The following is a 15978-nucleotide window of genomic DNA, read 5'->3' on the forward strand; positions in this document are numbered from 1 at the left end:
TTGAGAACTTCCAGTGAGTTTTTCATTTCACCAACCAAATTTCTCAGTTTTTTGTTTCTTTTTGTAGTTTTATTTCTCTTCTCTTATCCTCTTGTGTTTTCTTGATGGTCCATTCCATTGTTTCTTTGAGCACCTTATAGACCCCCTAATTTCTTATCTAAATTTCTTATCGCAAAGATTATATAGCCAGATGTTACTGGTTCAATCTTCCAGACTACCATCTTCACTCACTGAGCATGGTGGGGTTCTGCATTGCTTTCCCATTGTGATGTTTGCTGCCTAGATTGACAGCTATATGTAGAAATAGCCCATTTATTGGAGAAATCTGTTTAAAATCAGGGCAAACATTGAGAGGTAAGTTAAATTTTGTTAAATAAGCTAATCCCTCTATTATGTTTGAACTCCTACCTTTCTCTTTGATTTTCCAGCTCCTAAACAAGTTAGAAAAGTCTGGTCGCATTTACGTTAGAATTTAAGTCATGTAGTCTGGAACTATTAATCTGCTTTAGAACACAGTCCTTCTGACTGGGTTCAAACCCTGGCACTCATTTCTCTCATCCTTACCCTTGCAAAGTTATAGCCAAGTAAATTCTCCAGTTGTGGTATTCAATTTAATGTTCATCTACTAGTATATCTGATGTTAATTTATTTGCTTATCAGTTTCAGAAGAAATCAGAGAGTGTAAGGATAGTTTTCTGTCTCAAGAAGTTACCTCACTGCTTGGGACTGCCTAGCTCTGGAAGATTCAACTATTATAGGGTTGGAAATAAAGTACAGAGGTTGTACTTGATCATTGTCAATGAGGATTTGATCCTGGGCACCACTACATGATACTGTGAACTCCACCAAGAGTGATCCCTTAGCAGAGAACCAAGAGTTAAGTCCTGAGAACAGCCAGGTGTATTCTTTCCCCCTCCGGGGGAAACACACACACACACACACACACACACACACACACACACACACAAAATTAAGATTGAATTCATATATCCATTTCTATCTATAAAGTCTTTTGTACTTTTAACTCTTTACTTCTTTACTTTTACCACATATGTTTTTAAGATATATTGTGTGATCCGTCTCTTAACTTCCTTGTAGAAATTTTTTTCATCTCTAGCATAAACTCTAAAATTAAATTGAATTATTCTTCTCCATTCCATCCAGTGTCTATGCTGTGACTGCCTTTTTCCATCTTGCTAACCACCCCAGTTCCTACCTTGGAACAATCTATCTTCATTTCTTATATTCAGTAGATTAAAAATGGCTAAAAGCAATCACAGACAACTCTGTAGCTCTTTATGTTTATTGTGTGGCCTTGTAGGGGAAAAGGATATTATATTACTCCCTTGACTTCTTCGTTTACTTAGGCAGGCAAAAAAATTAGATTAACAGAAGAAAAAATGTTAAAAAAAATGAACAAACATAAAAACCATGTACATCTCTTGATGGAGGATATCTCAGAGGAGAGACATGGCAAAAAAATGGTGAACTCTCCAAAATGTTTATGTAACCATCATAACTAATAACAATTCTGAGGTAAATTGGAAAAGTCATTTATTAGAGATTCTTAGGAAATACAGTAAGGGAAGTACAATAATTGTTAGATTTTAGTTATTATCTTTGACATCCTCAGAATAGAAAATATTTGGGAGGAAACTGTCTTTGTAAATGGGCATTTGTTTCTTTAAACAATTAAAAGTCGTTTAAAACAAACAACTTCTACTCAGATTTTACAGCCTTTCTGCAAAGTAATCTTTATTCCAAACAGATATAGTGAGGTGTGATGACCTTTGTTTCCGTTGAGCATTTGGTTATTTTTTGGCAATTTGGTTTCTTCTGTATTCCACTACCTACACACTTGGTTTAAATCTTATAATACTGGGTGGTAGTGCTGGTGGTCACAAGAATTACCTTGTCACACACACTATGCTGAGCTTGGGATTGAATTCAGGACCTTGAAGGTGTGAACATGTGCTTTAGCCTTTTGAGCTAGTTTTCCAGTATTTAATATATTTCTCATGTTTCAAGAAAATAAACCACTAACCAATGAGTTAAAGATGGATGGATGTATTTTCCTAAGACCCATAAACATGTCTCACTTTTGACAGAATAACATCTTTACCTTTCTATAACTTAACTTAAAACCTTTATTAGTCTGCTAGTGCTACTTCAACAAGATAGCACATATTGGCTGACTTAAACAACAGAAGTTTATTCTCTTATGCTTCATCAGCCTAAAAATCTAAGGTTATGACATAAAAAGATGTGGCTTCCTCTGAAGCCTATCTTCTTTACTTGCGGATTACTACCTCCTTGTTGGTGCTCATAATGGCCTTTGCTCTGTGCTTACATATTTTTTATGTCTTTCTTTTGAAAAAAATCACTCTTATTGAATTATGCCCTCATTTACACTTACTTACCTCTTAAAGGCCTTATCTCTAAGTCACATCTAAGAGATAATCTAAGGTATTAGGGTTAGGACTTCAATGCATTGATTTGGGGGAGGGAGGGGCTCTGTTCAGCCTATTCTTAGACAAGGCTAAGATTTATTGACTTAAGAAAAAATTCTGAAAATCATGACATTGTGTAGTTTTGATGTCTCTTCTGAAAACTAAACCAGGTTTTAAGAAAATCCTGTTAGTCAACAAAAATATTAGAAATCTTAGTTTGATATAAATATTATTAAATGTTATACTAAGATTCAATACAATAAATGGAGTTCTTTTTTTTCTTTTTTTTCTTAATTGTGTATCTATTTTGGAGCTCTCATCTCTAATTATCATTAATCTTATGAATGTAAATAACTGGAATACGTCTCATTGTATTCTCTCTCTTTTTTCCCCTTTAGGACTCTAAAGGCATTTAGAAATCACAATGAAGAAAAATTTGTCAATGACATGATGATGGCTTTTCCGGAATATTGTGAGAACTTCGAAGATGTTAAAGCAAAAGTTGCAATTGGAAAAAAAAATTTAGTCTTTGAGATTCCTGATGGGATTACAAAATGAAATGATGCCAAATCACATCCTATGATCATTTTGAAGTGCAGCTATTTTTCCTTGAACATTATGATACTACATGAAAGATGAAATACAGGATAGTCATATATAAATCTTCTAAAATGTAAAGATAATTATTTATATTGGTTTCTTTCATCGATCTTTCAATGTCAATAAAGTGGAGTTGGCATCCCCGACTGATTTCCTGTATTTCATAATCAAGAAACAATTAAAACTGATTTTATTTATTGCAAGAAATTTTGCAAAGGCAATTGTTATGTTCGCTTTCATGTCTTTGCTGAGGATAGGAAGTCAAAACTAACTTAAGTTTCCCTGGCAACTTTCGCACAAGAAATTAACTCAGCTGCTGAATTTTCCCCTAGTCACTGTATACTTTGATTGCTTTCATTACCTGCTTTCATGTACTTAATTATATATTCTGTTTATTTTGTTAGACAATCTTCAGAATTTTTTTCAAAACAAATATTTCACCATTACACCAGTAATTTATACTTTTACAATTCAGATAATATAAAATACAAAAGAAAATTAAACATTTCTTTTAAATTCTTGGTAGTAAGACTGTCACTTTTGTCTTTTTGTGTTTTGAAAATTCATTTTTGATGTTTTTCTCTTTTCACATGTGCAAGGGATAAAGACAGACTAAGGCAGGATTATGAAATTGTTATTATAATCATACTTAAAGGACATATATATTCATCCCAGACCAATTTAATACTCATGATATAAAATTTGGAAAATAAAGGACAATGTAAAAATACATAAAACTATGAAATTTTATTCTCATAAAAACACACACACACACAATCATCCTGTTGTTTGTCGATTGCCTCGAGCAGGCACCAGTAACGTCTCCTTCTTCCTAGCCCTGAGATTTTAAAAGAGCCATATTCAATGCTCTTTCAAGGCTAGGAGAATGAGACCTATCATTGTAACTGGTATTTGGCATATTGATTACAACATGGGAAGTTTGCCAGACTCTGCCGTGTGGGCAGGATACTTTCGGTAGCCTGCCAGGTTTCCAAAGTAAAAATGAGATAATAAGATGTGGTGTGTCCGCAAATGCTGTCGTTCTTCCAGGAGCTGGGTTTTATAGTCTCTGGGTCTTGGCCGTTGACGGGAACCACCTGGCCCCGACAGCAGCTGGTGGGTATAACGCCTACCTACTGGAAGATGGGGGATCTGGGTGGAGGATCCGAACAAGCTTGGAGATCTCAGCCCCCGGGCTCACATGCCTCGGTTTCTCTGCCCGTTCCCTCATGCACAAGGCTTGTCCGGATGTGCGAAGAGTGGTCTCGGCAAGGCTGTGGCTGGTTCTGGAGGTCCTCGCCTGCCAGGGCTGCTCCTGGGACCTCTCCAAAGTCCAGCTGTGTGGGTACTCAGGAGGCTTTAGCATACAGGGGTGATGGACGGAAGCACTGGCTATTGGCTATTATTATTCTCATAATATTTTCATATATCAAGAAATATGAATGATCATTATATTAATTTCTTAATAAAATATATTATTATTTTAAATGTTTAATGTGCTTTAATTACATATAATTTTTAAGTATTTATTTTTAAAATTCTCTAACCTTATTAGTCTCAGAAAAATGTCAAAAAAATTACTATCTTATAAAATCTTGTATTCAATTTTGTCTCTGAACTGCTAAAAATATCTGTTGGTATTTTTTTCTCCAAAATGCAAACTGCTTATTTAAATCTGTGACAAAAACTCTATTTTCCTATTAAACATAAAGTATGAGTCAGTCATCTTTTTCTGCAAAAAAGCATAAGGAAAATAGAGTGTGTGGTATAAATCAGGACATATATTGATTCCCATAACAAATTAGAGAATCTTTATGCTGCTCTATTTTTCTATTCTCTAAATAGAAATAATACATATGTTCTGGAGGTTTAATGAAACTAATGACATCATACAGTTATTACATATAACGATCATATAAAATATTTATTATATAACCATTGATATAGTTAAATGAAGAAATTGCAAGATGGAGTGATAGAATAGAAGTTAGGGTGCTTTTCCTGTACATAATTGATCCGGGTTCAATCAGCAGCATCATATATTGGTCCTGCTTCCAGGAGTGATCTCAGAGGGCTGAGCCAGGAGTAAGTTCTGAGTACAGCCTATTTTGCACCCCCCACCAATAAAGAAAAAAAAGTGAAAAAAGTATACAGAGTAAATTTTTAAAAGGTAAGTGTGTAGTAGTTGAAGCAGAAATATCCTTTTGTAGCTATGAGGACTTATCATCTATGTTAGATGTGAGGAGCACTATCAAGGAACTATAGGAATTTTGTGTGTAATATTTGAGTATAATATTTGTGTGTAATATTTGAGTATATTTTATGAGTTTTTTTTAACTCTAAATGTTAGATTGTAGATGTTTTAGGCTGTGTGGGTCATATTCTTTTTGATGTTCACCATAGCTCCACTGTTGCAGGACACATTCAATAATATATGTAAAATAAATAATTATACTTGGTTAAACTTTATTAAAAAAAAACAAAGTTCAGCCAGATTTCATCTATGGGCCATAATTTTCCAGCACTTTGTATATTTGAAAGCATTTCGGCTTGCAAATTTTTGGAATTTATACACGTAACAATACTAATAGGACTCCTTTCACAAGCTAATACAAATTTTAAACAAATTTCCCAAATAAATATCTGAAACCTTTCCCTTGATAATAATGTCTAAATGTCTTAAAATTCTTATATGCTTTAGATCCTTTTAACAAAGGACTTTATTTCAGATAAGAACAACTTTGTTAATATATTCAAATAGCACTGTAGCACTGTCCTTCCATTGTTCATCAGTTTGCTCGAGTGGGCACCAGTAACGTCTCCATTGTGAGACTTGTTGTTACTGTTTTTGGCATATCAAATACGCCACAGGGAGCTTGCCAGTCTCTGCTGTGCGGGGGGGGGGGGGGGGGGGGATACTCTCGGTAGCTTGCCCGGCTCTCTGAGAGGGACAGAGGAATTGAACCCGGGCTAGTCGCATGCAAGGCAAATGCCCTACCTGCTGTGCTATTGCTCCAGCACAAAGAAATAGTAGAAATATTTAGAAATAATAATGATTTTTAGAGGGGAGACACCCAAAATGTCTTCTTCTCATGTCTTCTAGGAAATTAGGTGCCTGAGGGCTTTGCCAGTTTCCTGTACTTACAGGATTTATCTATATAGAAAAAATTCTTGAGGCTAAAAAGTGAGAAACTGAAGGCATTCACATCACTTGCACCTCTCCAACATGAGCCACATGTTGTGGATAAGACTTGACAAGTTTGTCTGACACATTTTCTACACTCCATATTACAAGGATTTTTCTCCAGTTTAAACTTCCATTTAATAAAATTTCAGAATCTGTATATATTTTCAGCATTAGTATATGTACATACATTCAAAAATTTATTATGTTCTATGGCACTCTGTAATATCAACTAATTTAGACAACTTATTCAATGTTGTTACACAGAAAACAATTTTAATCCAAAGTGATTTCTCATGTGCTGATTAACGTTTGAAAATGTAGTGAAGGCCTTTCTACATTTCTTACAAGCACAGCATTTCAATAGTGTGGATTGTCATCTGTGAGATAAGGCTGGAACAGTGAGTGAAGACCATCCCACATGACTTAAAAGCATAAATTTCTCTCCAGTGTAAATTCACATATGATTAGTTAAGACTTAGTTAAGGGTGAATGAAGGCCAACTCATATTCTCTATAAGTGCAAGATCTCAATCTAGTGTGAATTTTCGTATGTGTGTGAGGATTCAGTAAAGGTTTTTTTTAACATTTCTTTCAAACACAGGGTTTCAATTATTGTGAATTCTGAATGGCTTTTATGATTTCTAGAAGCAGTAAAGCCTTTCATATGTTTGTCACATAAGATTTCTCAAATGCACAGTGAGGCTTGAAGAGTGAATGAAGGCCTTCCAACATTCCTTACAAAAATAAGGGTTTTTTTTCCCAGGAGTGGTATTGCTGGGTCAAATGGGAGCTCAATTTCTAATTTTTTGAGAATAGTCCATATTGTTTCCAAAAGGGCTGAACCAGTTGGCATTCCCACCAGCAGTGAAGAAGAGTCCCTTTCTTGCAGCATCCGCGCCAACACTGGTTGCTTTTGTTCTTTTGGATGTGGACCAGTCTCTGTGGTGTGAGATGATATTTCATTGTTGTTTTGATCTGCATCTCCCTGATGATTAGTGATGTAGAGCATTTTCTGATGTGCCTTTTAGCCATTCGGATTTCTTCTTTGAGAAAGTTTCTGTTCATTTCATCATTCCATTTTTTTTTTGATGGGGTTGGATGTTTTCTTATTGTGAAGTTCAACCAGCGCTTTGTATTTCCTTGAGATCAACCCCTTATTGGATGGGTATTGGGTGAATATCTTTTCCCATTCTGTATATTGTCTTTGTAGTCACCCCAGAGAGGCAAAAAAGTATAGTCGAAATGACATCTGCACTTCTATGTTCACTGATGCACTGTTCACAATAGCCAAAATCTGGAATAAGCCCGAATGACCCAGAACAGATGACTGGTTAAAGAAACTTTGGTACATCTACACAATGGAGAACTATGCAGCTCTTAGAAAATATGAAGTCATGAAATTTACATAAGAGTGGTACAACATGGAAAGTATCATGCTAAGTGAAATGAGTCAGAAAGAGAGGGACAGACATAGAAAGATTGCGTTCATCTGTGGAACATAATGTAACATATTGGGAGACTAACACCCAAGAATAGGCAAGATAAGTACCAGGAGGTTCACTCTATGTCTTGGAGGCCAGTCACACATGCTGAGGGAGAAGGCAGCTCAGATACAGAAGGGGGCACCAAATAAAGGTTGTTGGGAGAATCCTCCCAGCATGAGAGATGCATGCTGAAAGTAGACTATACAATAAACATGATTGCCACTCAATGCTTCTTTTGCAAGCCACAACACCCAAAAGGAGACAGAGAACAAAAGTGAAAGCCCTGTCACAGGGATGGGGTGGGATAGCAGGTGGGGGGTGGTAGGGATTCTCGGAGCATTGGAGATGGGGAATGGGCAATGTTGGAGTAATGAGTACTCAATCATTGTATAACTGAAACCCAAGCACAAAAATCTGTAATTCTACAACTGCACCTCATGGTGTTTCACTAATAATAATAATAATAATAATAATAAAAGAAATTTTTACAGTACTTCTATAATAGTCTGATTATATTCTTACTCTATGAAAGTATAACAATGATTTATATACTTTTCACACATTTGACTGGATTCCCTGTACTAACATCTTTATCTGAATGAGAAACAATTCAACAAGCAGAATATTTAAAATTTTTCTCTATATTATTTCATCCTTGGGATATTTTGAAGAACAGAGGGTTAAGCTTTAATACAACTAATTGTTTCATTAAAACCTTCTGATATGTGTAAATACAACAGATTGATGACTATATTCTACATACTGATGCAGTTGAGACCCAGTCACTCAGAGCCACTAAATTTTCAACAAGAAAATGCCTCAGCTTTATTCTTTTAATTAGTTATCTCAACTGTTCTGCTGAGGAATCAACTTTTAGGTTAAAAGCCCCATTTATAGTAATTTGAAAAACCTCCTACTCTCCCTTCTTTCTCACATTTAAGAAGAAAAACAAACTTGAAAGTTGACAATTTTTTTTTTAGAATTTTGCTTCCTCTAAAAATGTGGTTCTTTAGATAAAAGGAAGAGTGATTATAAGAGTTTAAATAAAGAATAGAGTACTTTATCATAGCTTTGAAAAGAGTGCCTATGTTACTACCTGCATGCAAAATATTTAACTATATTTTTTCAGGTGTCTCCTCAATACTCCTGATGCCATTCAGTTATCAGAATACAGATTTAGAAGATTTTACATAGAAATCAAGCTACCTAGGAAAATGTTAACCAGTTTCATGCTATAATCCTTATGATTTGCGAAGTAAAGTATTTTGAAAAAAGAAAGGTACCTAGTTATCACACAGATATAGAATTTATTGCAACTAATAGGTCACAGGGTGTGGCTTTGACCCCAAAAATACATCTTCATGTGTTTTAAACAATTCAGCTAATTTACTGTAGAGTAAACATGTGACCTTTGAGATGAGATAGATGGCTCACCTTAAAATGACTGACCTATGTATTAGAAATTTGTAGCCCAGAAGAGGAAGAGGAAAGAAGAGCAAGGAGGAGGAGGAGAGGGAGGAATTGGAGAGGAAGAGGAAGAACAAGAGGAAGAGGAGGAGGAAGACGAGGAAGAGAAAGAAGAGGAGGAGGAGGAGGAAGAGGAGAAGGAGGAGGAGGGGGAGGAGGAGGAAGAAGAAGAATTTTGTAGATATTAGTATAGTAGTAAGAGTGTCTACAAAGTGATGAGGTAAAAAGCCCTTTTCAGATCATAAAATGTACTTTCTATGTATGTTCACAAATTTGTGAATGTGCCTATTGTTTCTGTGTGGACATTCAGTTTCCTGTCTTTGCAAACAAGGATTATTGAAAATGAGTGAAGAAAAGAAAAGCAATGGCTTAAACATTTAACAAAAGGAAACATCTTGCTTGAATGGAGAAAATTCACATAATTTCTTATGCCATAAGGAAAGAAGAAACCTTTTTATCTGGTTTAATCTTGTAGAGTAAGATAAATAGCATGGAACAAACAAACATATTTCTTAGAGCTACGTTAGAGGCAGTAGCAATATAAAATTCAGATAGTGTTGGGTCTAGGTATTTGTGAAAAAACTGAAGCTTATTCAAGTTAAAAACATTATTTTATAAAAATCTGAAACTAGAAATATAAAATAAAATAGAAGAGCTTGGAGAGTCTATAAAAAATGAGCACTGAAATTGCCTGTACAGCATGAATATCTGAAACATCTTCAAGGAAGAAAAATAATCTATAGGAAAATGTGACTATCAGAAATGCAGAACATTCTTTCATCTTTTACCAACAGAAGCAGTCATCACAGAACTGAATGTTACATTTGCATAATATGCAATACTTCTGAATTGATATCCTTGGTTTCTTGAAGTCAAGAAACTGTCTGAGTTGATAAACTATAGCCTTTATATTTCAATCAACACTTCCTATATCATTTCAGAGTAATCTCATCATGCTTAACAGCACAAAATAGTCAAGCTAGAGTAACAAACGTTCAAATATCAATGGCTTATCCTAACTCAGTTCATTTCTTATTGATATTTCATGTTCAGCATCTGTTATACATGGCCTCTGAAAATGCTATGACAAGGAAAGATAATACATGGGAAAATATAACCCAATGGCCTTGGACTTAAATGCCTTGGTTACAAAATTATATATATGTATGTAAATATATACACACACATATATGTAATATAATTACAAGTTATCACCAGTTGCATCTCATATATATATATATATATATACATATTGTATCTGCTTACAATTCTTTGTCCAGAACTTTTCCCAGGATTATTGCTAATGTAAGACTTTGAAAAAATAAGATTAGCAGATAATATGTCTTTGGTCTATGCATAATCATACTCACAGTACCGAGAATAATTGTGTATTATCTTTAATTCTTATAAGACCTAAATTTTTTTTTCTCTCTACATTTGGGCTGGAGCGATAGCACAGTTGTAGGGCATTTGCCTTTCGTGCGGCCGGCCCAGCCAAGCTGGTTCAGTTCCTCCACCCCTCTGGAGAGCCTGGCAAGCTACCGAGAGTATCTCCCCCAGACAGCAAAGCCTGGCAAGCTACCCATGACGTATTCAATATGCCAAACACAGTAACAACAAGTCTCACAATGAGAGGTTACTGGGCCCGCTCAAACAAATCGATGAACAATGGGAGGACAATGCTACAGTGCTACAGACATTTATAAAAACTTAAGATACATGCTATACATACTAAATAATTAAACAAACACTGTCCTCCCGTTGTTCATCCTCTCCATTTTGAGACTTGTTGTTGCTGTGTTTGGCACATTGAATACCTCACAGATAGCCTGTCAGGCTTTGCCTTATGGGCGAGATTCTCTCAGTAACTTGCCTGGCTCTCCAAGAGGGGCAGAGGAATCGAACCCAGCTCGGCAGGGCTGGCTGCGCGTGAGGCAAACGCCCTACCGCTGTGCTATTGCTCCAGCCCATATTTAATATAAAGATTTATAGTATATCTCTGAATATGTTTGTTGAATAAACAAGCAAATGAAGAAATGAATATCACTCATTATCATAACTCTATTTTTAAGATAAGAAAGCAAGTGTTCTTAAAATATGTAAGGATAGATCTGGGAGATAGATTAAGGAGCTTGAGTGCATGTTTTATATGTGGGAGGTCCAGGTGTCATCTACAGCTCCTCCATATATATTCCCCAGCACCTCCAAGCAGCAGCAGGAGAGATCTCTAAGCACCAGCCAGAAGTAGCTCTGAACTCTGCCAAGATATAGCCCAGACCAAACCAAACCAAACCAAACATATTACCAATGAAGGCCTTAATGTTGTACTTAATATGGAACTTTTTCTTCCATTTCTGGAGCTTTTACTAAATAAAATTTTCTATATTTAGAAATAAAATCTTATATTCTGTCTAGTGAGCCAGGCTTCATTAGGAATTTAAACTCTTTATGCGAGAGTCTATTAAAACCCTCGGATTTTAATTCTTACCCTAGGATTTCTATTTTTAAAATCTAAACCAAAAAATTGACATTATATAATTAAATATAAAGTTGGAACTAGTGTGTGTGGTCTATTTATAGATCTTTATGGCACTTGATTCAGAGGGAGTTGATAAAGATGAGTTCATAAGTATTTCCTATGAAGAGAGGAATTACTGAACTCCAATGAGAATGCTTATATTATTTTATTAATATTAGTTTCAAGATGATATGTCCAGTTAATTTCTTATGATAATTACATTTTATTATGCCACTTTTTAATTTATAATACTACTAACGTCGTTTTTGCCATGAAATTTTACAAGTTATCACCTTTTTAAATGAATTTATCTATTTATAGATTCTGGACAGTAAAATATATAATATAGCATATTGTACAGCATTGTTTGAGGGTCATCCTTTTAGTTTCTGTGAGCTAAAGTTTAGTATTAAAATATTGAAATTATTTTTTTTTCATTCTGTTACACTACTGCTTGCCAAAGAATTGCAAGATCCAGCAGAGTTTATTTGGTTTGTCTTTCCCTTCCTCTTATAAATTACAAGCAATATCCCCATTCTAAAATAGAGACTTCTTTCTGAAAAGACTAGGTTGCACCCTTATTTCATGGTATCTGAGTCCATCACCAACTAAGAGCCTTGGGGAACCATTTCCACTAATGGACTGTGTACTCCCCAGTGTAGTTAATTTCACCCTTGTGGTCAGAAAGAGTTAATGTTCTTTGTTACCAGGGTATAACAGACACTGGGGAGAAGATCACACCTTGTGTTTTTCCAAAATGGACATCTTTACAAGTCATTATCAATTACATCTCCTAGAAGTTTTCTCTGGTTTTATTGTTTTATTATTTCCCCCAGAAACCAAAATTATACAATAAGGAGGCATTAATTGTTGGAAAGGGAATTTTAACAGATTTTATTTTCTTCCAATTTTTTTTTCTTTTGAAAAACTTGGTCCGTAGCTTCATTAATATCTTGGTCTCCTGTTCTCTCCTCCACCTGGTATTCCTACCAAATGGAGGAAGACTCACTCAGATAAGTAGAGAGAGACAGAGAATCTACCCACAGATACATCACAGTGGTTGCAAGCAATACGCCATTATGATTACTGAATAGTAAATACATGCATTATTTCACATATTTATTATTAAATATTGGCTTCATAATTTAAAATTGTGGTAGATAAGCTGCCTATACTATATACATGAAGTATGCCTAATTATTGTGGCTTTACATTTTTCAACAAATATCAACCATGAACCATGAAAATAGCTAAGATAAAACTGAGTATAAAATAGAGCTATCTAATTCCTAAAAACATAAATAGTAGTGTTAAGAATAGCAAGTATGTAATATACATAAAAAATCATATTGGTCTGAAGGATATCATGAGGACACTACCTTGATGATCATCTAACCTGCACTCATTTCTGAAGACTTCTAAAGAAGTTTTGAAAAATACATGTATATAGGTATTAGAGATAATCTAAAACAAGCAAATATTCCATTGGTCAAGGAAATAAAATTTTAGTGGACTACCATGGTAAGTAGCATATTATGCTTGGTTTGCAGTGAGCACAGATAATTCTAAGACAGTGTCCCCTCTTCATTCAAAAAATTTTAAGAATAAAATTGTCAGCTAGATTAAAAGTGCTCATTAAATGGCAAGTGTATATAAAAATAATATGCGAAACATAGCAATTTACTCTCAGTGTTTGGTAGGTATGACTAATTGAAAATATGGTAATCAGTTTAAAATACAACAAAAAGCACTCTTATGTCGTCTTTTATCCACAAAAGCTGCCCTTACTCAGATTTTCACCTTCCATATTGGACAGAAATCTGAATTTCACTGCTTCATGGTCTTGCTCTTACCCTCACCCTAACAATCTATAGTTTTCTTTTTATCTAAAATGTGTATCTTGAGTTCAAGACTTCATTTTTCATTAGTAGTTCAATCCTTTTTCATATTTCACCCATTTATATCATAGTTCAGTCACTTGGTTCTTCTCCTTTCAGATTTTTTGTCTCCCTGCTTTGGACACATTGATTTTTTTTTTAAAACATAAGTCTATACTTGCTATTTCTTTAGCTAAAATACATCCTAATGCATCTTCATTGCCTCCAGGTTTAGTGCAAGCAACTTAGCATAACCTAGAAAGCCTTTTAAAATTATTTCTTTATTTACCAACAGAACGAAGTTGGGAATGAAAAGCAAACCAACCAGAGGTGACCTGAGGACATTGGTGGAGGGTCATGGAAACTTTGGTGGTGGTGGTGTGCAATGACTCTGTATACCTCCTTACTATAAACTTGAACATGTTTATAACTGTATTTCTAAACTAAGATAAATTTATTTTTGGGTTTTGAGCCGCACACGACAATATACAGAATTTAGTCCTGGTTCTGCACTCAGGAATTACTCCTGGCTGGCTAAAGAACCATATGGGGTATCAGAGATCTGTCCCTGTCAGCAGTGTTCAAGGCAAGCACCTTACTTGGTGAGCTATTGCTATAGTACCTAATATAATTTTTTTAAATAAATAAAAAACAAAATTAATATTTTTCCTTCTACTACACCTCTATTTTCACTTAGCCTTTATTACATGATATTTCAGTCATAAAGTACCTCTCTGAAGACGTTCCTTTATTATCATGGGGAAGTAGTTACTTCCCCATGCTCAAATTAAAAAGAATATCTATATATGTTTTGTATGAAAGTTTTTCTCACACTCTATATTTCTCATTCCACTTCTGAATCTAGGGTGACACTCCCATATGTGCATATAGCCCTGTATATAGCTACCATATTTACAAAGTGATATTTTTTCCCATTGTTGTTAGACTATTGAGGGTTGAAACCTGCTTTCTTAGTATCATCAAGCCACTTAGTTTCTGATATTAAACACACATACACACACATATGTATGCATGTTTGTATATACTCTTAATTTGTTGAATTGTGTTAGTAAATACCACATATCCTTAGAAGAATAAAAATCATCTTAGACATGGACACTAATTGGAAATGAAACACGATAAGAGACAGAAGTTCCAGTACATATTATTTATTGGGCACAGAAGCTGCTCTGTTAATGTTAATTCCCCTTTTCATCTGTTGTCTCTAATAGAGACATATCTTCTCTAGAATTATGTGTTGTCTCATGTAGTCTACATACTGCTATATAGTCAATATATAACTATATTATAGTCAGGTATAGTAGGAAGAAATGGTCAGGTGAAAAAATTGAGAGGCTATGTAGGAAAATAAAGAAAATTTTAGACAATGAACATAGAATAATTTGTTTCCAACTCTACCAAATACTTGCATTCTGACTGACTGAAGTAGTAATTTCTCTAAAACGTGATTAACTTTTATGGAAAATGAGGATAAATTCTTCAGGCAGAGTTGTCATGAAGATTAAACAAAACAATTTGTATAGCGCTCCAAGACTTCCTTGGTGCTTGCTAAGCATTTGTAAAATTTCAACATTGTGTAATTGTTATATATACTTGAAATTTTTATGGTGTTGAAGAAGGTAGACAGGTGGTGAGAATATAACTTTATCAATAAATTTCAATTGTATTTCATTAAATAATAACCAGTTTGAGGCCATCAAGGAATCATCTGTGAATCATTTCGTGGCCACTACCAGACAAGGCATGAGAGCTTGGGATAAAATGCTCAAAACCATTTTTAAAGAAGCAAAAGATACATCAATAGTGTCTTAAACTTCCACACCCATCTACTCAAACTGTTTTTCTTTGCTTTCTGGTACACATGCTATCTCATCTCACCTACAACCCACTATTCTGGGTATCTGTCCTTTTCCTTTAATTCTATGGGGTGCCTTTGTTTTTGGGAGTAGCCTAAATTCCAACTCTGAATATCATTTATTTTATGATTGTGTATCTATCTGTCAACTCACGTTCAACTGGGAACCAGTTTTTTTTCAGCCTCCTCTCTCTTTGCATCCTCCTTCCTTTCTGTGAGGATACACAGTGATTTAGGAAAATCTTGGTAGAGGTCAATACTTTATTGTCTACCCCGTGTAGGAGCTTCTGAAGGCTTTTTGAGTCAGAAAGTGGGCTGAACTTGAGCTTGGTAGTTGTACATACTGGCGAATTTCCCCTCGGTGGTCCCCCATAACACCTTCTGCCAATATTGTTTTTGTGCACTCATTGAAAGTTCTAATATTGTTGTAGAAAGGAGACAGAGACAAGGGCAGGAAGAGCTAGTAATGTGCATTGGGAAACTGTCAGAGCCCAAATACAGCCTAAAGACATTAGGTCTT

The 15978-nt window shown here is 34.9% G+C and overlaps 1 protein-coding gene across 1 annotated transcript in view; it reads left to right on the top strand.

Moving 5' to 3' along the window:
* The window catches only part of LRRIQ3 (leucine rich repeats and IQ motif containing 3), an 86794-nt gene extending 83786 nt beyond the window's left edge, over positions 1-3008 (top strand). Inside the window, exon 8 of the mRNA XM_056122904.1 lies at positions 2849-3008. Within this exon, the coding sequence (XP_055978879.1) occupies positions 2849-3008 (160 nt within the window). The remainder of the gene's footprint in view (positions 1-2848) is intronic.
* Positions 3009-15978: the final 12970 nt, after the last annotated feature.

The sequence above is a fragment of the Sorex fumeus genome, unplaced genomic scaffold (genome assembly GCF_029834395.1).
Source record: "Sorex fumeus unplaced genomic scaffold, SorFum_2.1 ptg000047l, whole genome shotgun sequence".
NCBI classification, from domain to species: domain Eukaryota; kingdom Metazoa; phylum Chordata; class Mammalia; order Eulipotyphla; family Soricidae; genus Sorex; species Sorex fumeus.